General features: G+C 41.2%; 2 protein-coding genes across 3 annotated transcripts in view; one reads left to right on the top strand and one right to left on the bottom strand.

Moving 5' to 3' along the window:
* nt5dc1 (5'-nucleotidase domain containing 1) overlaps positions 1-24,261 on the top strand; it is a 55,810-nt gene that overhangs the window by 4,659 nt on the left and 26,890 nt on the right. The gene's annotated exons all lie outside the window — the stretch shown is intronic.
* Positions 32-5,645, bottom strand: col10a1b (collagen, type X, alpha 1b). Of its 2 annotated transcripts, XM_029497159.1 has the most exons (3): positions 5,511-5,645; positions 4,952-5,084; positions 32-2,471 (listed from the first exon to the last, which is right to left on the bottom strand). In XM_029497159.1, exons 2-3 carry the CDS (start codon positions 5,067-5,069, stop codon positions 616-618), a joined length of 1,974 nt encoding a protein of 657 aa, XP_029353019.1. In that variant the 5' UTR covers positions 5,070-5,084; positions 5,511-5,645; the 3' UTR covers positions 32-615. The 2 variants fall into 2 exon arrangements, with proteins under 2 accessions (XP_029353019.1, XP_029353018.1); XM_029497158.1 differs by lacking the exons at positions 4,952-5,084; positions 5,511-5,645 and adding an exon at positions 2,578-2,757 and having other exon boundaries at positions 32-2,496.

Raw genomic sequence — 24,261 nt, 5'->3', positions numbered from 1 at the left:
GACTGATACTGTGTAAGGAAGAAAAATACACTTTTTTTTTTTTTTCTTTTTCAAACAGAAACTTTTATTGTGTGTTTTGGTCAGAAAGTGGTACATAACTTACCACATCCAATGAAACATAGTTGTTTGGAAAAAAAATGCAGATCGAATCTCTTATTCCGTAGTCTTTTTTTGTTTTTTGCTGCATGGTCACAGTGCTGATGAAAATGTGCTGATCTCTAATAACATATAATACAACAGTTTTGTGTGTTTTACAGAAAAATTCTCAAACAACAGACATGAATAAAAATGAACACAAATAAAAGACGTGCTGTAAATGTTACAGGCAGTTGTAGAGCACCACTTAAACTATCTTCTGATATGGTTTCATGTTTCTTACAATTGCTGATTCACATACAAAATGAACTGGGAAACTGAATCAATCTGAAGCTTTCAACAGCTTACATGAATACCTCCTTTAGTTAAACCATTTAACAGCAATTTGAAAACAAGATTCCATCCATACCTTTTCCTTAATCTACAATCTCTATTAATAGTTTTGTAAAGTGATCTATTTCTCTGAGTGGTTCAATGTTTCGAAAGTTTTGAAGTTTATTTCTCATTGAATTTGTGAAATCATGATGAGGCAATCAAGAACCCAGAGAAAGCACAGTGAACATTATCTGCAGCAAATATGCCATTACTCTCCTCATCAGGGACCTGGATATAGACTCTGTCACCGGGATTCAGCATTAGAACAGTACTGCCTGACATCTGATCCAGGAAACCCTTGTTGTACTCATCATAGGTGAAAACAACTGGCTCCTCATTTTTGTAGAGGGCCACCAAGGCATTAGCACCATTGACATGAATATGGTAGCTGAAATAGTAGAGGCCAGGGACCTGGCAGGTGAACACACCACTGTGGGGGTCATAATGCTGCTCTCCGTTGTAAAGAACCTCACTGAACCGAATAGGGGTTGCAGCTGGGGGATAAGCTGTGGTCAGGACAGCACTGAAGGCAGACATGGGGGCCTTCATCATCTCATGAGACATCACAACCTCATGGGACTTGATTGGCATGCTCTTCTCATGCTGGTAGACTACCTCTCCTGGTGGGCCTGGAGGACCAGGAGGACCAGCAGGGCCTGGGCGACCATCATGACCTCTTGGACCTGGAATTCCAGGTGGACCATGAGGACCACTAATACCTTTAGCTGTAAGGCCAGCTGGACCAGGTGGGCCTGGATTTCCTGGACTTCCCTTAAGTCCAGAAGGACCAGATGCACCAGGAGCGCCAGGTGGTCCCATGGGTCCTGGCCTTCCGTCTTCACCACCTTTTCCTGGTGCTCCTGGATGTCCTGTGTGTCCTTTTGGTCCTTGGGCACCATTTGCACCCGGGAGTCCTGGGGCACCAGGATGGCCTTGTGAACCCTTTTGACCCTGAGGACCATTATGACCTGGCATTCCTTGTGGACCTACTGCCCCAGGCATACCTGGTTTTCCAGCAAAACCCTGAGCACCCTGGTCACCTTTGGTTCCCTTTGGACCTGGTGCACCCACCATACCGGTATCACCTTTGGGTCCTGCTGGGCCAGATTCACCCTGGAATCCTCTTGCACCCTGTGGACCAGCTGGACCAATAGGACCAGGAGCACCTGGCTGACCAGTGTAGCCAGTTGGGCCAGGCTCTCCCTTCTGACCAGTGGTTCCTGGAGTACCAGGGGCTCCTCTGCTGCCAGGAATTCCAGGTTCACCTGTTTTACCAACACCTGGCATGCCAGGGGAGCCTGTCTGACCAGCTGGACCTTGTGGACCTTTAGGTCCCATTGGTCCAGGAATGCCTGGTGTACCATTCTGACCTGGTTTTCCTGGTGCTCCTGTGCCTGGAGCACCAGTGTGACCCTTTGGCCCTGTCATACCCATTGGCCCGGGAGCACCATCTCTTCCTGGTATGCCAGCCTTACCGGGCTCTCCGGGATAACCAGGGGAACCAGATTTACCAACTCCAGGTTTACCAGGCATGCCAGTTGGACCCATTGGTCCAACTGCCCCTGGTGATCCTTGAACCCCAGGAACTCCTATGCCTCGCTCTCCTTTGGGGCCAGGGAGACCAGGAATACCAGGATGTCCCTTCAGACCAGGCTCTCCTCTTGGGCCCATTGATCCGGGAATGCCACTTGGTCCAGGTTTCCCAACGGAAGAAAGTCCTCCAGGTCCGGGTGTTCCAGGGGAACCAGGTGCCCCTCTGGGACCCATTGGTCCAGTTGCACCAGGTGATCCCCTTTCACCAGGGATGCCGGGGGTACCTGGTTTTCCAGGGCCACCTGGAATACCTGGTTTACCTGCTTGAGAGTAGCCAGAAGGTCCAGGAGGTCCTGGTGGTCCTGGTGGCCCAGAATGTCCTATACCACTCTGCCCAGGAGGTCCAGGTGGTCCCATTGGTCCTGGTTCACCTGGTGGTCCTGGGAGACCTTGCTCGCCTGCCACGGCTAAGGGAACACAGAAATACAGATACTTGTACATTAATTCATAGATATGATGCACATCTTAAAATTACATTAGGTTTTTTTTTAGGATGTTAACTGTCTGTTTTACATGTTTTGAGCTTTGAGCCAAAAGGCGACTGCACGGTATTCCATGTGATACTGTAGAGGGATATAGAAAGAAAGAAATATACAAAAACTGATACAGAAGACACGCTTTGCTCTTCTCAAAGAAATTACAAACTGAAATTTGTGTATTATCAAGAATTGGTGTCATTTTGAAATTCACTTCAGATTTCCTTCTGCATCACTGTGGATGCCCTCATAGTCCCTGAATAACCCAACATCTGTTATACTCTACTCCATAGGAAAACAAACTAACCCATAACACTCCGCCCTATGATTGTGGATGGGGTTATGAGGACAGCACTCTGTTTTCTTCCACAGTTTAGTTTTCACAGCACTACTCATCTGAGTTGATGTTGTCATCAAACTTCCTGCTGGCATAGGATCCAGTACCACAGGTTCTGTACATTTTAGTTCAGTTGGCCATCACTGTAATTTTATTGTACCGCCCATGGCCGTGTATGTATAGTTAGTGGTCTGCAAGTTAACCCTAACCTAAAATCACCCTGATAAATTTCCATATTATAGAGAGTTTGGTTGGCAAGGTGAGAATAATATAACAGTTTGCACTAAACTAGCATATGAAGCTAGCATTTTGGTACTTTACTTTTTTTAATTATTATTATTATTATTTTTTTTTTTATTAGCAACAACTTATAATACCAAACATAAAGTTTGGCAAATTCTGTCTCGCAAATATGGTTTAAAATTCAGCAAACTTGAAACACAATCCTATGAGTCAAGTTGTGAAATTTAATATTGCAGTAAGGTTTTAATAGTATAGAAAGTGTTGCTTTTTTTGTTTGTTTGTTTGTTTGTTTTTTTTAACAATGCACAGAGAGCACCATTCTACCACATTTTATCATGCAAAATTATTTTTGACCTACTGCTGTCAAAATGTGACTTGTCAGAGAAATAATCGAATAGTATTTGGCCTCTCTTTTCAAATGGTGTTTTTGGAGGAAAATACTTTGTCAAGGGCTGTCATTGTAAGACCACTTAGGCTGTGGTGAAACCGCACAGGAGATATTTGTGCCAGAACTGGACCTTGTGGTGGCCAGAAGCACAGTCAGCTGTAGGTGATGATGTTGGCCACAGGAGCTGAACCACGTTTGACCTTCAGAGTAACATTGCACTTATATTTAGTGTACCGTCAACAGTCATTCATGGTTTGGTTTGTAAGTCATTTTGCTGTATTTATTTTGAAAATACTAGGTCAATTATTTTGACTGGAGAGTAGTTCACAGTAAATTTGCTGCAGTTGGCTGTTTGATTTACTGTTCAAGCATTTCTCTGCATCCTGAGTTTTTCTGTTTTTTTTGTTTTTTTTTGGTGGTTATTTTTTTCCCCAATCAGATTGTGTGGTATGTTTTTCACCCCCGAAAACTCCTTGCTAGGGTGTGCCTGCAACGTGGTAACAATATCTGGTTTGGAGATCTGACAAATTCAAGCCCTCCTTGTCAAATTTCCTCTTTTCATTTTAAGGTTGCGGCTCCCAGTCAGAACATATCAGATCCTCCTCAAAGACAAAACTGGAGAAATAAATTGTCATCTGCTGAATGCAACATATGAATCATTGCTTAATTCAGTCTTGTGCATCATTCAGGCAGTTAAACTGATATTACTACTCCTGTTTTGTTTTTTCTTTATGGACACGTGTCAGTTTTTCCGTGAACTATTATTTGTCTGGACCACACATGCTCAATTACAGCTGCACCCCACCTCACTGTTAGAAACAGATCTACACACAGTCGGTCATCACAGCTCACTCCTTTATAGCCAGTCAGATACTAGGCTGAAGCTGCTGGATGTGCACCTTTACAAGGAGCATGGGACTTTGGAATTGACAAGTTGCTGGTTAGTAATTTTAGTAGTGATGATGATGATGATTTGCCTCATGAAAAAAGGTCTGCCGCTTTTAAAAGTTAAACATGTTTAATTGGAGTTACGGCTGTAATTTGTTAGGACAGAGATTGTGTGCAGTACAGTCATGTGCTATTGTAGGCTTTAATTGTCTGTATCATTTGTAGACCTGCTTTAACACATCTGGGAGCCTGTTCATTTGCTGCTCGGCATCACAAGTTATAATTAAAAGTCAGAAGGTGTAAGCCCTATAATCCCTGCCAGACATGGAGCTCAGTTGATGCTGCTTTGCAGTTTCATTCGTTGGTTTTAAGTGTTTTCTCCTTTTTTTTTTTTTTTTAAGTGATATATTATTGAGGTGAGGATCTGAACAAAATAAATGTATGCAGGAATCTTTTTGACATCCCTGCTTCACTTTATTTGTGTTAATCAAATCATCTCAAATATTACCAGAAAAGCTCGCTTTTTTCTGGGGAGGGTGGGGGTTCATGACTCACCATGACTCTTGACAGGATAGTGAGCCTTGGCAACTTTTGGCACGTGGTAGAACCTGTCAGGTGTTGCCTCAGCCAAAGTCAGGAGGACAAGGAGAAGGCTTGTTACCCTCAGATCCATCTTTTGAAGCAAAACCTGCAATGAAAGAAATCCATCTATGAGAAAAAGCAGTGTTGCTTTTTGTCTCCTATAATGCAAAACTAGGGAAAGGTCATGCATGATGAATCTTGTAGCGTCATAACACAGTTGCTGTACTTGGAATATCTGTTAATTTAGGAAAGTAATTGGTTAACAAATGGCTCCAAAATAATTGTAAGCACTATTTATTTCTAAGACATGTACAGCTACAATAAGAATTATCCATGAATCTAATTTCTGAAGCCTGTGTCCAAATTGTCACTCACCCACAATAAATGCAGACACCACACAAGTTCATTACACTTGCAACATCAGCAACCCACCCCCTCAATGAGAGCTCCACTTGCAGCTGGAACATCCCCACTGCACTAAGCTGAGATCAGGAAAGAAAGAAAAAGAAAAAGAAAAAAAAAAACATCTTACCAGGAAGGTTTACGCTTCAAAGAAACTGTTGTAGGGGCGTAGGCAGGGATGGGTGTTGGGAGGCTGCTGTCCCAGTGCCTTGCTGTTAAATCCTTAGTTGTGGAGTCTTGACTGTCTGAGTGGCAGCTGCTCCTTCCCAGGGCACTGGGCTCAAAGTATTTATACCAAGCCACCATTCCAGCTTCCTGAAGGATCTCCCCCACGTGGAAGGCCCCTCCCCACTCTGATGTCATCTTTAATGATGGGTACCATGTCCTCAGGAGGCATGTCCCTCCAGGGTGATGCCCCTCACCCTCCCCTTGTCTCTCTTTATGTGGTTCTGTCTGTCTGCACCACTGAGGGGAGTCCCGTCAGAAGTTAATTTCATGATTTGGCTCACTGTGGCAGATTTGAAAGTTATCATGTTTTATCCTCTCATACATCTGACACCTTAACAGTTTGGTCTTGTTGACAGCTGAGTCAGGATTGTTAAACCATCCACTTTTATTTATGTTATTCTATTTTTGCTGCTCAAATATAGGTGTTTCTTTTGCAGTCTAAAGACATGAAGTGATTGACTAAGACAACAAAGGGTATTCTTCTGGAAAAGTAAAGATAGTATGAGCCTGGCAATATTTTTCTGCAGTCTGGGGACAGTCAAGCTGTGGTGAAAGACCCAAATGGCTGTTTTCACTCAATTTGGTCAGATCTGAAATGACGTACAGCTTTTAATAGATGCTGGAGAGTCTCTAAATTCAGGGTTTGAAAAATATGGTTCCCTAATTTAGTTCCATTTTTAAAGGCAAGGCCTGCTTGATTTGACTTCAGGTTTAAATATCAGGTTGTAAATCATCAGCCCAGTGTCTCCCTAGTGTCTTTGTAACTATACACGTGGTTGACTGCATTGACCCACAGTGCAACTTTAAAACACTAGGAGGCAGAAGTGAGGTTTTGTTTTAAACTGAGATTGGCTTCACCTCGTTAGGAGCCTCTGGTGTGCAGGTCACACTCAGTGATCAGCAGTGGACCATAGAGGCCAGACATAGCTGTGCTAATATAGTTTACAGCTGGAACCTCTTGTCTGTGTAAATATAAATATATAAAGTAATAAAATTATATATTTTTCCTGACTCATCTTGAGCAGATTAATTTATAAAGAAATGAAAATATCCAAAGAAGGAAGTGTTCAGTTAGCTGTTTCACTAACTTTAAAGTATCATTGTCACTTTTTGTTGTTTACAAAAAGTCTGTTTTTTTTTTTGTTGTTTTTTTTTTCCCCCCAAAACACAGCTTTTGAAACTTCACCAAGTCATCAGATGTTTTCACTTCCTCAAAAAACACTGACTGAACCAAGTTTTAAAAAGAATTTACCTCTACTATTGCATTTCTTGGACTATGATTTCTTAAGATCTCAGTCACCTGTCCTCAGCACCATGCATGGCAAAACATAACATGATACAAATAAAATTGTACCTTTCACCATCCTTTTGTTGCAGCAATACATAAAAATCATTACTCATGATCATTCTATCATATTTGTGATGATTCTGTCAGTGGTTTGGTTTCTGTGTTCTGTCTCCCTCCCCTTTCTGTTCTTACTTTGGGCTTCTCCTGTGGCAGCAACAACTCACACCTGTTTCTATTCACCTCTTCACCTGACTATATAAGCCTGGTCCTCACTCTGCCAATTGATTCCACTCCATGTGTATATCCATGTGCCTTGCTGCTCCAGTTCCTTTGTGCGTCATTGTACCGTATTTTTCTCACTATAAGGCGCACTGCCGATTTTTGAGAAAATTTAAGGATTTTAAGTACGCCTTATAGTGAGAAAAATACGGTACAATGACGCACAAAGGAACTGGGGCATAATCCGGTGCGCTGTATGTATGAATTCTTGTTGTGCTTACTGACCTTGAACCAATTTTATGTGGTACACTGCGCTCAAAAATCTGTCAAAATGGTTTATTGCAACTTTGGTAGGCGACGAAGCTGCTCCGCTTGATGGATTGTCACAGCATTCCCAGTTGACACAGGAACGTTGTATTAACATTGGTCCTTGGTTGGATATGGGTTTCAATGTCAGACAACATTAGATAACTAATCATGTAGTGCTGGCAACCAACCATCATCCAATATTTAGTCAGTGTTACCTTACTATAATTAGACGTCAAGCCAGCGTTTTTAACATCAACTAAATTTTCAAATCCATATCATAATCCAATTATAATCAAATGTTGGGCTACAATGTTGTTCCAACGTCACACTAACTTCAGGTGTTTGCTGTCGCTGGCAGCGATAAACCAATCAGAGAACAGTACGCAGTACGCTTACCTCCGCCACTTTTTGTAATACCGGTACATACTGTGCTTTGCTTTATATACGTTTTATCGTGCGCCTTATGACCCGGTGCACCTTATGTATGAAAATAAGACTTTTGTTGATACAGACGTTCATTTATATTGCGCCTTATAATGCGGTGCGCCTTGTGGTCGAAAAAATACGGTATGTGTTGTCTTGGTTGTTTTCAGTATTCTCTAAGTGCTTAAGTTCTGTTTCATCTCTGGGATAACTATGCCACGCCCTGCCTCCTCAGGCTGTGTATTGTGAACATTAGAATTTCCTCACACTTTCCTTCAGTGTCCATCTCTGCTTTGGGGTCCAAACCTAACTAACTGGTACGTAATAGAATCATCTGGCCCAAAAGATGGACACAACAGAGGCTGGGAGGATCAAGTTAACCATATCCTCTCAGGTAGCTCTGCTTGGAAAGCATGAAAAGATGTTCAGTGAAATCATGGACCCCCTTTGCAGCCTTACCACCAGTGTGACTCAACTTGACAGCCGTCCACTTATCTCTCCACACCGATGGCTCCAGGCCTCACTCTGGTTCCTTTGGCTCCTTTGGCTGCTCCTGCTCTCCTGCTTCTGGTCCATCATCTAACCAACCTTGTGAACCCTTTATTCCCATACCTGTCAAATACTCAGGACTGATAGGGTCATGCAGTCAGTTCCTTCACCAGTGTTCCCTTGTGTTCGACCAGCAGCCTTTAACATATTCCACAGACCAGGATAGCTTTCATTAGTAGTTTACTGGCCTGTGGCTATAGTTAAAAGTAACTCACCCATCACTCCCTCCATTCAGTCATTTACTGCAGAGATACACATACTCATAGTATAGTATGGTAAGGAGACGAGCAGCAGGCTTCTCATGCCAGGGCTCAGGGTCGGTTTCTTCTTACTTTTGCTTCCTTGCAGCTCAGAGTGGGTGGGACGAGAAAGCAATGCAAGGGGTCTTTTTTCATGGGCTTAGTGAGGAACTTAAGGATGAGCTAGCAGCTACTCCTTATAGGAATTACTAGCTCTCACCATTCATCTAGATATTCACCTCTGTGAGAGACAAACGGAGAGAGACACAGACACAGTACCCCTTTTTCTCCTTCTATGCCCAAGACTCATCGGCAGCCTGCCACTCCTGCATCTTCCCTCACAGGACCGTTTTACTCCAGTGTGTCTCCTCCTGCAGCCTCAGGCCCCCTCAGCAGTGATGAGCCCACACACCTTGGAAGGATGAAGCTGACCCCTTCTGAAAGTCAACGCTGTGTCCATCTAAGGCTCTGTATCTACTGCAGCCAGGCTGGCCACTTCCTTTCTTTGCCCATGTCACTCACCACACTACCCTGTATCACTACATCTTTTTGGTAACTATGATGAAGCCATCTCCTTCTACATCCTATTGTCACCCTCTGCTACCATAGTGTTAGGTCTCCCCTGGCTTGATCATCACAACCCACTCATAAACTGGTCCAATTCTTCCATCAGTGTTTGGAGTTTATGCCACTCACACTGTTAAAACTCAGCCATCCCTTCTGTCAGCCTGTCATCAGGCTACCACCCTCAAACTAATGGCCATACAGAGTGGAATCAGGACCTGGAGGTCACGTCTCATCACCCGGCTTCCTGGTCACCCACCTTCCCCAGGTAGAATATGCCCACAACTCCTTGGTTTGCTCCACCACAGATATGTCTCTGTTCATGGCATCTAATGGTCTCCAAGTCCCACTCTTTCCAGTCCAGGAGGCAGAAGTGGCAGTTACCTCAGTCAAGGGGCATCTCTGCCGTGTGTGCTGAGTCTGGTGTGAAGTCTGAGCAGCTCTCATTTGTATTGCTGTGCGGAACCAGAGACTAGTGGACCACCACCGCACTCCAGCCCTCCACTACCATCCTGGCCAGAGGGTCTGGTTGTCTTCCCTCCTCTCCTGACTGAATCCCAGAAACTGGCACCCAGAATGTCCACCCATCTTTCTATGTGTCACGCCTTAAGGCATTTTCCACCAGCACTCTGAGCTCTTCGGCTGAACCCCTTCCACCCCCCTGGATCAATAATGGCCACCCCACTTTTACCATCCAGCAGCTTTTGGATGATGGAGACGAGGTTGGGGTTTCTAGTATTTGGTGAATTCGGAGGGGTACGGGCTGCAGGATTGTTCATGGATTTCTCGCTCCCTCATTTTGGACCCTGATCTCCTCGTGGGGAGGGGTATTGTGATGATTCTGTTAGTAGTTTGGTTTTTATGTTCTCTCTCCCTCCCCCTCCCCTTTCTGTACTTCCTTTGGCAGAGCATGTGTGGGGTAGGGTGTGTGGCTAGCTTCTTCTATGGCAGCAACAAGTCAAACCTGTTTCCATTCACCTCATCACCTGATTATATAATCCTGGTCTTCACTCCATGCGTCTAGCCACGTGCTGTGCTGATCCAGTGCCTTTGTGCCTTCGTGCCTTTGTTTTTAGTATTCTCTCCACATGCTCAACCTCCAGGAAAACTACACCACACCAGCCAGCTCCCTGCCTACTCAGGCTGTGTTTTTGAACATTAAAATGTCCTCACACTTTCCTTAAGTGTCCATCTCTGCTTTGGGGTCCAAACCTAACTAACCACTACGCAACATTGTGTGCTCCCGAAACGGTCACATTCTAGATCTTTGATCTGCCCTCAGAAGGACCTTTGAAGGATAAGTAACATAGTTGATAGTTTTGGTATATGATGCTTTTTGGCTTTCTTGAGGGGAGATGGATGAAAATATTAATTAATACCACTCTAATACCACTCTCGTGTCTCATGTCATTAGCAGAATATGGAAGGAAAAGAGACCTTTTAGCATCTTTAAATCTCATTAATTACTGTATCACTTGTTTAATCCAAAACCCAAGTGTGCAAATTACATATTGCGGCTTTGTGGAATTTTATGGGTCAGACTGGCTTGAGGCCAGGAGAAGTAACCTCCATCTGATTTCCCGGCAGTATACCCTACTAACCCTAACCCAAAATATACTTTATATGTTGCTGTAAATGTATTCTTAACATTTTTAATGTCTAACATTTACATTTTCACAAATACATGAAAGTGATATTTTTTCTGTAATACTCGCATTCTTTCAAATTTCACTAATTTATGATATGATTGAAAAGAAATAAACTGGCCAGAAAGTGTTCCGTCAATAAGTGCTTTTGCCCAGTTTTCTAGAACACACAGTTTACCGTATGTCGAAAGGATGTATTAACAGTTAACAACAAAGGAACAGTTTCTGCAACTTCCGGCAACAACCCAAGTGGAATTACCGGAATGACCCGTTATTGCCTGTGAAGCGCAACTTCTCAGCTTTCAGAAACCGCTGGAATTTCTCCAACAGCTTTTTCGTGAAGTAAGGATAATTCAAAGTGCAGTGGCTGTTGGCGACAACGCTCGGTTTAGAAAGGTTAAATGGGACAAAAATATATACTGAGTCATTAAGAAAAGCTTACTTTTGTCAAAGATGAGATTTAGTTAATCTTCAGAAATAAAATCCACAAAGAAAGTAGAGACAGACAAAAACATGTAAAATAACTAAAATAAAGTAAGAAATAAATACTGTGACAGATATAAATTTTATTTGCAGAGCTTTATCAACCTCATATCCTGCCATGGTGTAATAGATCTCTGGTTTTAGAAAAGCTTCCCTTTCATTTAAACTGCCAGTGCCTCACAAGCCACAGATGAGCCGTGGGCACCTTGGGTAAACTCTTTCTTTGAATTAAATGACAGAGTAGTCTGGGGGTGGAGTTGACATTTAACAGTTTTTTGAACTGCAGATATGCTATTGCATTTCACTATGAAAGTGACTGTGACTGCAGTCAGGCTTGACTGCCTTTATTTAATTTAGACGTTGTTTTTTTTTCCTCAGGGTTAATGCCTGCTGAACAGTTTCTGGTCAAAGTGAGGTTCAATGTAAATGGCTACCTAGATTCAAATACTGCTTCCAGCTAAGTTTATGCTGTGTATGGCAAAAGGCAGTCATGGTGCATAAACATGTAATTAGGAGGCGAGATGAACTGTATGGCATGCATAAAATCAGACAGTATGATGTGGAGTCGTCCTTATTCCCTCGTCCTCCTGATGGCAGGTGGGGTGTTATTTCTAGAAAGGGTCTGCCGTAACGATTGTTTTGCCCCTCCAAACACTTTAACATGCAACAGTTGACCTGCTACTTCAATTGTGACTTAATGCTTCTTCAGGGGCTTTAATTACCTGTGGTGACCACTATGCTCTGCCTCATGACATGGGCCTGAAACTGAGGTTCAGAGTTCACCCTTCACCCTGAAAAGTGTTCATCATTGCAGTTTGGTCATCTGGTTGTGTTATCAAACAGTACAAGGACTTCAGCTTAATAAGTTTAACAGATTTCGGGTGGCATAATAGTTCAGTCAGTCCTGTTGCACCACAGCAAGGTTGAAAGTTTGAAGTTTGGGCCTCGGGGCTTTATGTGGTGTTTGCATGGGTTCTATCTGGGTACGCCAGCATCCTCCCTGTCTCCCGTTTTGTTCAGTACTAAAAATTGTGGTGGTTTGTTACACAGCCCTGTATAGAAATCAGTTGTTTTTTTTTTTTTTGTTTTGTTTTTTTTTTTTACAAAATGTATTTTAAACTCTGATCATTCTCTGTTTAATGCTGGACAGTATTATATGTCTGATGTAAAACAACAACTTTCTCTGTGATGATGCCTGCATCCTAGCCCCAAAATCATACAATTCTTACTTGACTGCTTTGCTCCTGGCAGGGATGTACCAAATAGATTTTTATCTTTTGTATATTTTCATTTTTGACTGTCATGTCTCCATTTGGTCAAAGAGATTTGAGGATGCCATGATGTCTGAGACAGAGAGGAGAAAATAATTGCAGGTTGATATACCTAAGCCAGCAGGGAAGAGTGGAAAGGAGCTAAAGATAGAGTGTTTGAGATGGGAAGTTATGGTGGCTCAGATTTAACGTTTTAATAAACCAAATATGCCACTAAGAGGCACGTAGAGCTTTATGAATGGAAGGACTGAAGCTTGACCTCCTGGTTGTGTGTTGGCTGCAATTACAGGGACCCATAGACAAAAATCATGGTTGGAAGCTTGACCAACCTTAGGCCAACTGTAATTCAGAATAGCAACCAAAAGCCTTCATAGTATCCATCTGGATTTTATTCCCTTTTTTTTTTGGCTAGACAAGATCTCGCCTAAGTCATTATAAAATTATGGAAAGACTGCTCTCATGAGGAAAAAGAATTAAAAGCAGAGACACTTTTTTGGGGGGTTACCAAATCAGATTTTGCTCTCATTTTGGGATTTATTTTAGGAGCAGGTAATGGGCTACTTTAAAGCTAATTATCTAAATCAAAGGTGAGTAACTGCTATAATGACCAGTACTTTTCATTTTTACTCTACCTCTCAAACCAGTTTATAATCATCCACTCTTCTAGAGAAGCTATTGCAATCTGCCAACCCCAGCATTTTAAGAAAATCCCTAATGTTCTTACACAATCACACATCTCTGTCTTTGATACTTTGTAGGTGGCACATATTTAACAGTCTGTTTGGAGTTGCAAATACGGAGACATAAAACTTACAAAAGGCAATAAAACTATCAGAACAGGCAAAAACATTACTGGCAACATTAAGTGGCAGCTAATTAAATGAGTATAAATACAAACTCAGTGTTACTAGCTCATTTTACCTGAGCAAGCAAAACAGTAGCTTATGATACCAAAGTTAGCAAACCAGTGCAACTAAGAATTTAGTATCTCTGATTGGAAGCAAGCTTCCTCTGAGTGAGCTAAACCTCCAGAATAACTTAAAAACACACAAACACTTATCCTCTTGCAAACTCTTTTTGCAGGTGCACCAAACCAGAAATGTCCCAGAAAGGACCATGCACAAGAAGCACATGTATGCAAACTTAGGGTTGCACAAACCCAGAAGTGAGAGTTGACAGACCCAGCTAGCAGCTCACTCTCCCTCTCCTGTATCTGTGTCTGTCATGATGACACTGCTCCTTGCCATTGTGTGTCCTCACTCCAAACAGAAAGACAAGCTGGTATAGCAGTGTGTCACATGGCTTTTATTAGGGGATTAAGCATGTTTAAAAACATCCTTACCTTACCAGTTACCCTTAACCTATTTAAGGTAAGTGTGTTGGAAATCCTACAGTGGCCTTCTGGTAATGAAATAAAAGGTCCACTTTAAAGCCAATCTCTTTGGTTTATGTTGTCAACCGGCATATTGCAGAAGATGATGTTCCCTAAATAGATGTGAAGGGCTTTACTCTAAGCTAACAAAAACACAGCACCACTTCTTTTTCTGCAATATTACTCTATTGAAAAACAATAGAGAAATGAAACAAAACAAAATGATACAAATATTTTATTTTGCGCCCGTTGACCACTTCAATAATGGATATTGGTCCTTCGAGGAAGAGCATTTCATAAAGACAAAGCATGTCTTCAGCAGAGTGATCCTAAAATTCATTATTGACATTTCATTTATCTACAGTATTGTAAGCAAAATGAAAACTAATAATTAATGAAAGTAAATTGTGGCAGATTGGGCACACATAACATGAAGACAATGGAGAGGGAGGGTTTGGAGGTTTGTTGGGTTCCACGGGTAAAATGGAGAGATTATCAGAAAAGATGAGGCTTTTTGCTGATTTGTAAGAAGCAGCTTTCTCTACTATTTCTCTACTATAGCTTTCTTACTCTACAACTCCAACAAATCTTGAAATTGTTATAGTTTTGCAATAAACACGTTTGCAAACTAAGATTTTCTGACCACTACACCTCTTTGGTCAACCCAGGGACCGGAAGCAAGTAATGTTACTGTTACCATCTATATACTACATGCTTGTATGTATCCACATCTTGCATAAATGGTGCTCATAAAGCTTTTACAATCCGCTCCTATGGTCTCTGCACTGGGACCTTATCCAACGTATAGGTTTTCAAGGTCATTCATCACCCTGGACCTCCAGTGTCATTCGGAAGGAGAGCAGACTTGGGCCTGTTGCTGGCCGACTGTGGAGGTGGTGTTAGTGGTGGGAAAAAGTGTCAGAAGCCAAACCCAACACTTTAAACAGCTGCAACACGACTACATTTATGTTTTTCTGGAAGGTGCAACCCAATTACACATAGCTCAAAATAATTGCAGTGGACGAAGACAAAAATAAAACCAATGGCACTTGCAGCTCCTGCATGCATCCTAGACTAACATGTTGAAGTATCATCTGCTCACTGTCCTTTTGAATTTAAGAGATGATGCAGCCCCAAAGTTGGACACCAAAGACAACAGTGTGATGGATTGAATGTCTAGTTAGAAAGTGGAGCCACACTGAATAATGATGTGAAAGTCTGTTCAATGTCCACTGTATTCAAACATGAACATTAAAGTGGTGTCAAATTTCCAGCCAAACAGCAACTGAACTGCTCCTGATCTAATCATGTATCATATTCAGAGTTAATATGCATGTTCTGAACACATCTTCTGTATTTTTTTCCCATACAAATGGAAATCACTTAATTTTGGAACAAGTAACCACTGTTTTGGCCGACTGTGTGGGAAGTTGACTAAATATGTATTTTTGTCTTTGTTCTTTTTATTGTGAATGGTTCCTGGGAGTTAGCCAGCTCAATATTTACATGGACTTGATAAAGGTTTAGCTGCTTTTCCATGTTGTCCCACATGTTCAGATTTTGAAACGTTATGTGCATAATTTTTGAGAGATTTTCTAACAGATTAGCAAACTGCAAGTTCTGTTGCATCATGTTCTCTCTGGGAGAGGTACGGACCTTGTCAATATGGTAAAAGAGTGGAACTAAATAAACTCATGAATCTAGCCCAATCCCAACAGAGGCAGAACTTTCCAGATCTTTATTTGTAAAATATTTTTTTGCTGGAATAGAAGATCTCCAGGCAGACAATGCCATGTTGCTCTGATTTTAAAACCTCCTTAGACCCATTAGACACCAATTTATGACCACAATTTATTGTGTCACCAAGGAATCCCTTTGATATAGGACTGAACCCTCTCAAAACCAGAAATAGTCTAACCCCTAAATAAACACTGAACAAGTGGGTTGTTCGGTGTTTATTTATCATTTATCATTATGCGTTCACTATGAATGAACTCTAGTTGTGTGGATATGCCCTTAAACAGGTCTTTATGGTATTTAGAACCCAGTGCTTATCAGCTCTGGTGGCCTGTGTCCTAAATATACTGGGATATGTGTGGATTTCCCTTACCAGGCTGCTCTCCTGGCTCAGGTCTGTTGTTGTTTTTGTCGGTTTTGATTTTATTTTAGGTGTGTGGCTGGGAACCATTCTTAGCACGCTGGTGGGAAGAATGCGTAAGGAAGTTAAGAGGCCCTTGGCTCCTTTTTTTTCCCCTCTTCCAATCCAAAGAAACCCAACGTCACCAACTAGAAATGAAATGTCACGAATAGCATTTATCTCACAAGAAGTATAAATATCACTGTTTTGATTCCTGCCATAGCAGATGAATAGATAGGACAAGTGCAAATGCATTTGGGGTAGTAACATATTATATCCATTAGAGTGGCTTAAATAAGACTTAATATGCACTCAGTATAGGAATAGAGCAAATTTAACAAACTTGCAAATTTCATTTAGGATTATGCCTTGCAGAAAAAGCAAGATCTGGATATCTGTGTTTTTATCAGTTTTTTTAATAATTTCAAACACATGCTGACTGTAGGTTTTGGCTACAGTAATAAAAAAAACAAAAAACATCCAAGTGTGTTGTTTACAGGGGTGCAAGAGAAAGAGCGCAGTGAGGGTGTGGAGGAATGGCACAAAGCTCAGTTGCCTCAGTCTCTTTGCTTTGCTATGACATATAAACACAGTCTGAAGGTTACTCTTCTTCCCAAAATGGGGGGCTTCCTGTTCCCAAAAGTTACTGCTCAACAGTTTTGTGGCCTTGAATCGTCTGCTGCTGACCAACAATGAATGGTGTAATTTACAGGGTATTGTCTCTAAATCCACGTCTGTGCGTCTTTAAGTATCAGAGAAGAGTAGATAAACAACAAAGACAAAAAAATAGAAAAACATAATGGCCCTTTTGAAGCTGTACAGTTTATTTTTAGCTGAAGAAGTATGAAATGAACAAGGTCGTATGATGTGGTTTGTTTTTTGTTTTTTTTTTTGTGTGTGTGTGAGACCATATCTGAAACAAGGACAATTATGCCCATTCTGAATGGTTGCATTTCGAGGCAGGGCAAGAACTTTTCCTTTGTTGCCTCCTTTCAGCAGCACTTCCTGCATGAGCGCTCTCCCAGAACTCCACATCTTTAGTGTGTCTTTGTATTTTTCAGATGGTGATAATATCAGACTCTTTGAAGCTCTTAATGATATGTTGCATGGCCACTGGTCAGTTGAAAACTGGAGAAAGTAGTGGGTTAAGGAAGAAACACTATAAAGGAGGAATATGTGCTCACCCAATGACAATTGGAACAGAGCCAAACAAGCATTTATAAAAGGAACTTTCACATGTTGCAAAAAGTCCGGATACTGGAGGGGGCAATACTATCAGCAACGCCATCCAGATATTTTCAATGAATTTAAGAAGATATATTTTTGATATATTTACAGATTACAGATTTGTGGTTTGTGCAGCTGTCAATAAGTATTGTAGGCAACTAATTACTGCTTGATTACGTCTTCTATAAATCTAATGGTGATGTCTTAAATAAGCTTTTAATCGATTGATGTGAAGGTCATTCAGCTCCCATGGAGAATTTGAATCAGTGTTAGGCATCATAGAGGGGGGCTGCCTGTAAAACTGTAATAACTACTATGGAGGTAACCCTCACTCCGGAGGTGACCCCTGCTTATGTTGGCCCCCACTCCTGTATGATGTCAGGACATAATCATCACAAGTACATCAAACACTAACAATTTTTTTTTTTTTTATATTGATAAGCAGTATAAACGTATGACTCAGCTGTCACAGTAAGAACGGGAAGGTGGAGCAACTGAAGAAAAGTAATGCCCAATTTTTTTCAGTAAAACAGTAGCAGCCGTGGAAAAAGGGACATGTGCATTGGTTTTATGGTAATCCAGCAAATCCAAAATAAGACAGCTTTAAAGTCAGTAGTTTCATTTCAAACATGGCATTAAGCTGCAAAAATACCAAAATGCTCTCATCAACTCCACCACGTCTCTAACCACTTGTTCACCTCAGTGTCCACTTCTAAATTGACTGCTGAGTTTGTTTAGCTTCCTTTAGAGTAATTGTTTTCAGCTTCCTATTCCTGATGGGCTCACATAGCTGCTCTCTGTGTGAAGGGGAGAAAGCTGGAACCAAAAATCTGTGGTTGGTTGCTGATTGTCTTCCACAGTAAAATCCCTTTGCAATTTGCAGCACTTTCCCCAAATCCCTGTCTTATAGGTTACTAATCTTTCTAGAGACCACCCTCTACTTAAAACCCAGTAGCATGCTCTGTTTTATACCCTCACTAGCAGACTTTGATCTCCATGGTGATACTGGTTTCTATATATCAAAAACACTGTTTGGTTACATGAACTCTTCATAAAGTGAGCATGTACATGTGCTGCTCATATGTTTACATAGCAACTGTATCCATGTTTTTACAGCATCATAAAGATTTAAGTTAGATGGTGATGTCATCTGACCAACAGACTTGGGCCTAAATTAGTCTGGAAAGTTGCAAGTTGACTTAAGTCTTGTTTACACTTAAAACAGCCCCATAACACTGCACCTCCATGTTTATGATGAGGCCATGTGGACTGTTAAAGGGATGGTTAACTAAAGCAAATAAAAAGGGCACAAACTTGGTACCTTTTCTTTCAAGTTTTAAAGGATCCAGATTTGAAAATTTCCCAGTGTTTTATCTCAGTGTAGTTTTACATCTACTCTCTCAGTTTTCTCTCTGGAGCTCTGCTAAGAAGAAAGGTTCTGAACCTCTCATTTGATTGGCTGAGTGTTTTCTGAGATATTTAATAAAAATATAGCAGAATGTACGTGAACAGCAAAGTTCTGCAAGGTTGTAATGGTGGGTCTGGGTGGGCTGGGCTTGAGGCTGGAGGCAGTTGATTTTAAGGCACTGCAGCCTCAGGTTTAACTTCTTGTCAACCGGACAAGACGTTGACATGGTCTCTGCTGTTGTCTTCCTTGCCTTGAAGGCTGAATCGGTTTTTCAATGTTGAAACTTTTCTGGTCACACAGTTTTAAAGAGTGGCCATAGCCTTTTGTCAGCTACGTGTTTTACCACATTATGAGTAAACTGTACTGACTTGTGCAAAATATATTAAGATAGAAATACCTTATGTGATGTCCATTTATTTGTTTTGCTGAGTGTTTTTTTTAATTCGGGCTGATTTCAGTCTGAAGTGGTCGAAGGAACTGTTTCTTTTGTAAAAAGTAGCACTATGAAAGCTGCTGATAGCAAGTGCTATCTATTTTCTTTTGTGTCAGGGTAGTGTATTCAGACAGGAACACTATGTGTGAGAACTATATGTTGGTAAATAAAGTTAAAATTGTCTGCATGGCTAGATACCACCAGAGGTGAGTTAGAACATATATTTAGTTTTCCCATGAGGCCTTTAAGCCTTTACACAAGAAAGATAGCTGCCAAACAAACATAGTGAACTTAACCCTGGACAAGCTTTGCACGCCATTTGCCTTTGTTTTGAACGGTGCAACATGATAGCGTTAGATGTTTGTCTGTTTACATTTTACTGTTCCCAGTGTGTTTAGGAAAGACCACATTTACCTTCACCCCTCCTGTCTCTGCTGCTGTCTCTGAGGACACGTCTGCATGTAAACACCACAAATCCACAATTGAGATTTAAATGCCAGTCCTCAGTTTGAATCAGACTTGGCCTATTTTCATGTTTAAAATGATCTGTTTGGTGTTTGACTCTCTTTATCATTCTCTCACTGCTTTGTAACAAATGTGTACATATGTTCCACAGCAGGACGTCAGACATCAGGGTGGGGATGTACACTGTTATGTCTGACTGCTAAATGATGTTATAGCAATGGCTGTGCTTTGATCTGGCCTGTTCGCACCCAGATAAGCTAAATTTGTGTTTTGCATGCAACAATAACAGTTGAAGCATTTCTGTACAGTGTCCAACAAACAACAACAAATGAACTGGCAGGTTGGCTTAGATCAGGAACAGATACAGTAACACTCAGAAGCCGCTAACAGCAAAGGCCCTTTTTAATGTGCTTTGACATTAGAAGACAAAATTGCACTTAGCATACCGAGTCTGTCATGGCTCGTCTCACTGTTATTATGGTCGTGGATGACACAGTAAATTTGTGAAGTGATTACCATGTTGAGTTACAGCTTGGCAACATAAAAAAATATTTGATTGTACATTAATGGTGAATTCAGGCTGTGTACAAATACTAACACCAAGTCAAATGCATAATCTCAGCCCAGGCCTGTGGGTTTTGATCAAGAACATGGACGATTTCACTTTCTTTTTCTGACCATGAACCTTTTCTAACTGGAACCAAAACTACTCATGTAAAAGAAATCGTAACTACTGGTATTTGGGCTACAAGTGTGGCACAAGTGCTAGTTTCAGACAGAAGCAGTTGACCTTTTGACCCTATCTGAAAAGCAAAGTGTGTAACCCTGTTAATATAAAGTTTTTATGTGACCTTTATTCATTATATAGACATATAATGAGTAAATTAGTATGTTCACTTTGAACTGCAGTGAACCAATTATATAAAACAGTTCCCAAATAACCCGAATTGTCAGTGTGGTATATTCCTCCTGCTTTATAGTCTATTCTCCTCTAAATAGGACCATCATTTAATAAATGGACATCATGTTGTATCGAAGAAGATTTGATACTAGAGACTGAGACCAGGATTTCAATTCCAGTGAGAACCAGGTCCATTTTCACCTAGACTTCAATACAATTAGACTTCTTGCTACCACTGGAATCGCCCCCTGATGCTTGGATAGAATGCAGGTTTAAGGTTGTTCAGCGCAGGCTTCACTTTACCGACCCGGAGTCAGTAATCTCTCCTGAGATGAAATAATTCCTCTCCCTCTACTTCATCAAGCATCATATACTATATTCAGCCTGCAGCAATAAGCTACACAAAACTGACTGACATACAATGCCTATGAAAAGTATTTGACCACCTTTGATGTCCTCTCCCTTTGTTGCTTGTATAAATGAAATCATGGTCACAATAATTTGGCTTTTTTGGTGAGAATTTGCAAAAAGGCTTCTTTCATGTTTTCATTTCAATGAAAACAGATTTTTAAAAACTGCTGTCAATTAGTTAAAAATAAATGTAACATACATATTCACCCCCTTTAAAGTGACTAACCTAATTCAGCAAAGGTCCAGCTAGTTGGTGCCAGAAGTGTCACCATTAGTGAAATTGAGACCAAAATGCAGTTGATGTGTGTTAAGTGATTGCAATATAAAACAGGTGTGTCTGGGAGATCCAGTCAGTGGTTCATCAGTGTCCATGCTACAATTGCTACATGAATGCAAAAGAACACTCCAAGCAACTCAGAAAAAGATAATTGAAAAGTAAACGCAGTGAATGGCAACAAGGAGATGTCCAGTTTGCTGGGCATCCCACAATGTTCAGTTAAATCCATCATTAAGAAATGGAAGGAGTATGGCCCTTGCCTAAATCTGCGTAGTTGGCCGTCTTCACAAACTGAGTGATCGCACAAGAAGAAGATCTCTCTGAAGGAGTTAAGAGCTTCAGTGGCTAAGATGGAAGAGACTGACTTACCTGGGTTCTTCACCAGTCAAGTTGTATGAGAGAGTGGCCAAGAGAAAGCCTCTGTTGAAAAAAACTCACTGAAATGTCACCTGGAATTGGCCCAAAGGCATATGGGAGACTCTAAGGTTGATTGGAAGAAGGTTCTTTGTTCTTATGACACAAAACTTTTTTGGCCATCAGACCAAACACTATGTTTGAACACCAAGCATTGCACATCACAAATGCTTGTAAAGGTAGAGGGCAACATGAATGCAGAAACATCTCTCCAAATCCTGGAAGATAATCTGATTCATTCACCTACAATTTAGGCTAAAATGTATTTTCCAGCAAGAAATCGACCCCAAGCATACAGCAAAAGCTACACAGAAATGGTTTGAAGAAAACAAGGTGAATGTTCTGGAGTGGCCAAGAGAGCCCAGATCTCAGTCCGATCGAGAATTTGTGGCTGTTGACACCCAATTCCCAAGTTTGACCTGTTTGAGACATATCCACACCAACTTTGAATTAGTTGACATTGTTTTGTAAAAATCTATTTTCCTTTTGATATGAAAGAGGTTTCCTTTGCAAATTCTGGTCAAAAAAAAGCAAAATTATATTGACCATGATTCCATTTATAAAAGCAATAAAAGGTTGAAACTTCAAAGGGGGATGCATACTTTTTATCAGAATTGTAGGTGACTGAATGCTGAACATCTGGATTATATGTGTTCCGATAGGGACTCAGAAAGCAACCTGATGATGAGACAAAGAAAACAGATGAAAAGAAGAAAATGTATATTTATATGAAAATCATTGATGATAAATTATATAGGGAAAGTATATATAAAGGGATTATATACTTACAAATTAGCTGATATGGCTTCAGGAGGACCAACAAAACAATTTTAAAATTCCTTGCTAAACACATGGTCCCATGTGAATGATTCCCAGCATGTTCCCAGTGGCTCAATGCTAAGCTATTGTTTATGGAGATTGCACCTTGGGAGGATGGGAGGATCATTGGGAGGAGGATCATTCATCTCTGCAAGTGCCATAAACCCCCTATGATTAAAACAAACCTGGCTGGACTTGCTCAGGGTTTTATATGTTTTTGCTGTCTGTGTTTTTCTCCATTGCTTGTCTGGGAGTCTGCATGATTCAGACACCGATAAGCTTAAATAAATTTAAGTTGGGCAATTTAACCTGTGTTTATATTGGACTTTTGTTTAGAATTTGCAGGAGTCAGTGATTTTGCTGTTTATTTAGGATACTTCTGCACCTATTAAGTGCTGAGGTTGCAGATGTGAGTGTAGAATGTGATGTGAGTTATTTTCTTCAAGATATTGTCCACAGATCAAACCTTGAGGTATGAATCTTCACAGTTTTCGTAAAATAACTCTGGCTTAATAAAGGTCTGCTTTTGGTATAATGACAGTTTACAGTGTTTTTCACTTTTGCTCTATAGGGAGAGTGACATCTCTGTCCCCCACGGTGATCTGCACACCAGAGACCAAAAACCACTGTTTTTTTTCCAGCTGCCATTGTCTCTTGTGTTTTGTTTTGTTTTGTTGTTTTTACAATTTCTCCACTTCAGTAACATCTGATCACAAAGTAGGAAATCTATAAGTCAATCCTTTTAATCCTTTAGATAAAATCAGCCTGCATGGTCAGTTAAGGACAGTTTCCCTGTGTATCTCTGTCATATTAGTGAAGACCAGACCCTTTCCTTTGCAGCACAGCAACTCCAAGTCAGACCACATTAGAATATTTAAGTGGTTTGGTAAAGGTAGTTTGTAATGAACCTCTGTGCTGTCCATACATTTTTATAGGTTGTAGCGACAGCTCGTACAGTAATGTAATAGATGACATAGACGTAGGTCCCTCAATCAAAAGGGATGTTAATATATGTGGAAAGTAGCACGGCGGCATAGTGGTTAGCGCTGTTTTTTCACAACAAGAAGGTCGGTGAAGGCCTGGGAATATGCAAACTCTCCACATGCTTGCGTGGGTTTCCTCCGGGTACTTTCCTTCCACCGTCCAAAGACATGCATGTTCAGTGTCATTGGTGACTCCAAATTGTCCGTAGGTCTGAGTGTGAGTGGTTGTTGGTCTCCGTCTGTCGCTGTCTTTTGGCCCTGTGATGGACTGGTGACCTGTTCAGGGTGTATCCCACCCTCACCCAATGTAAGCTGGGATTGGCTCCAGCATCCTCGCAACCTGGAAATGGATAAGCGGTAGAAGATGAATGAATAAATGATAAAAGCGAAATTGTGATGGTTAGATGACTGGGTCAGAGCATCTCCAAAACTTCTGCTCTTGTGGGGTGTTCCCTGTCTGCAGTGTTCAAAAGTGAGTTCAAAAGATCAAAAGTGGCCCAATAACAACTGGACCATGGAACAATGGCAAAAGATGGTCTGGTGAATCACGTTTTCTTTACATCACATGGATGGCCTGGTGCATGTGCGTGACTTACCTTGGCAACACATGGCACGAGAATAGTGTGATGCTTCGGGTAATGTTCTGCTGGGAAACCTTGAGTCCATATGGCTGTTGTCAAATACCTCAGCATTGTTGAAGACCATGTACACCCTTTCATTTAAGGAGTATTGACAGATCAAGGCTGTTTTGGCAGCAAAAGGGGACCAAAACCATATTAGGCAGGTGGTCATAATGCCATGCAAAGAGGTCAACA

Source organism: Echeneis naucrates, chromosome 24, assembly GCF_900963305.1.
Source record: "Echeneis naucrates chromosome 24, fEcheNa1.1, whole genome shotgun sequence".
Taxonomy (NCBI): Eukaryota; Metazoa; Chordata; class Actinopteri; order Carangiformes; family Echeneidae; genus Echeneis; species Echeneis naucrates.
This window is presented reverse-complemented; position numbering and strand designations above follow the sequence as displayed.

Bases quoted from the DNA above. Each gene is read 5' to 3' on its own strand.
- col10a1b (XM_029497158.1), bottom strand. From the start codon at position 2,742: ATGACACCAATTCTTGATAATACACAAATTTCAGTTTGTAATTTCTTT. The intron at 2,497-2,577 runs GTAAAACAGACA...TTAATGTACAAG, and splicing joins TGGCTCAAAGCTCAAAACAT to TATCTGTATTTCTGTGTTCC.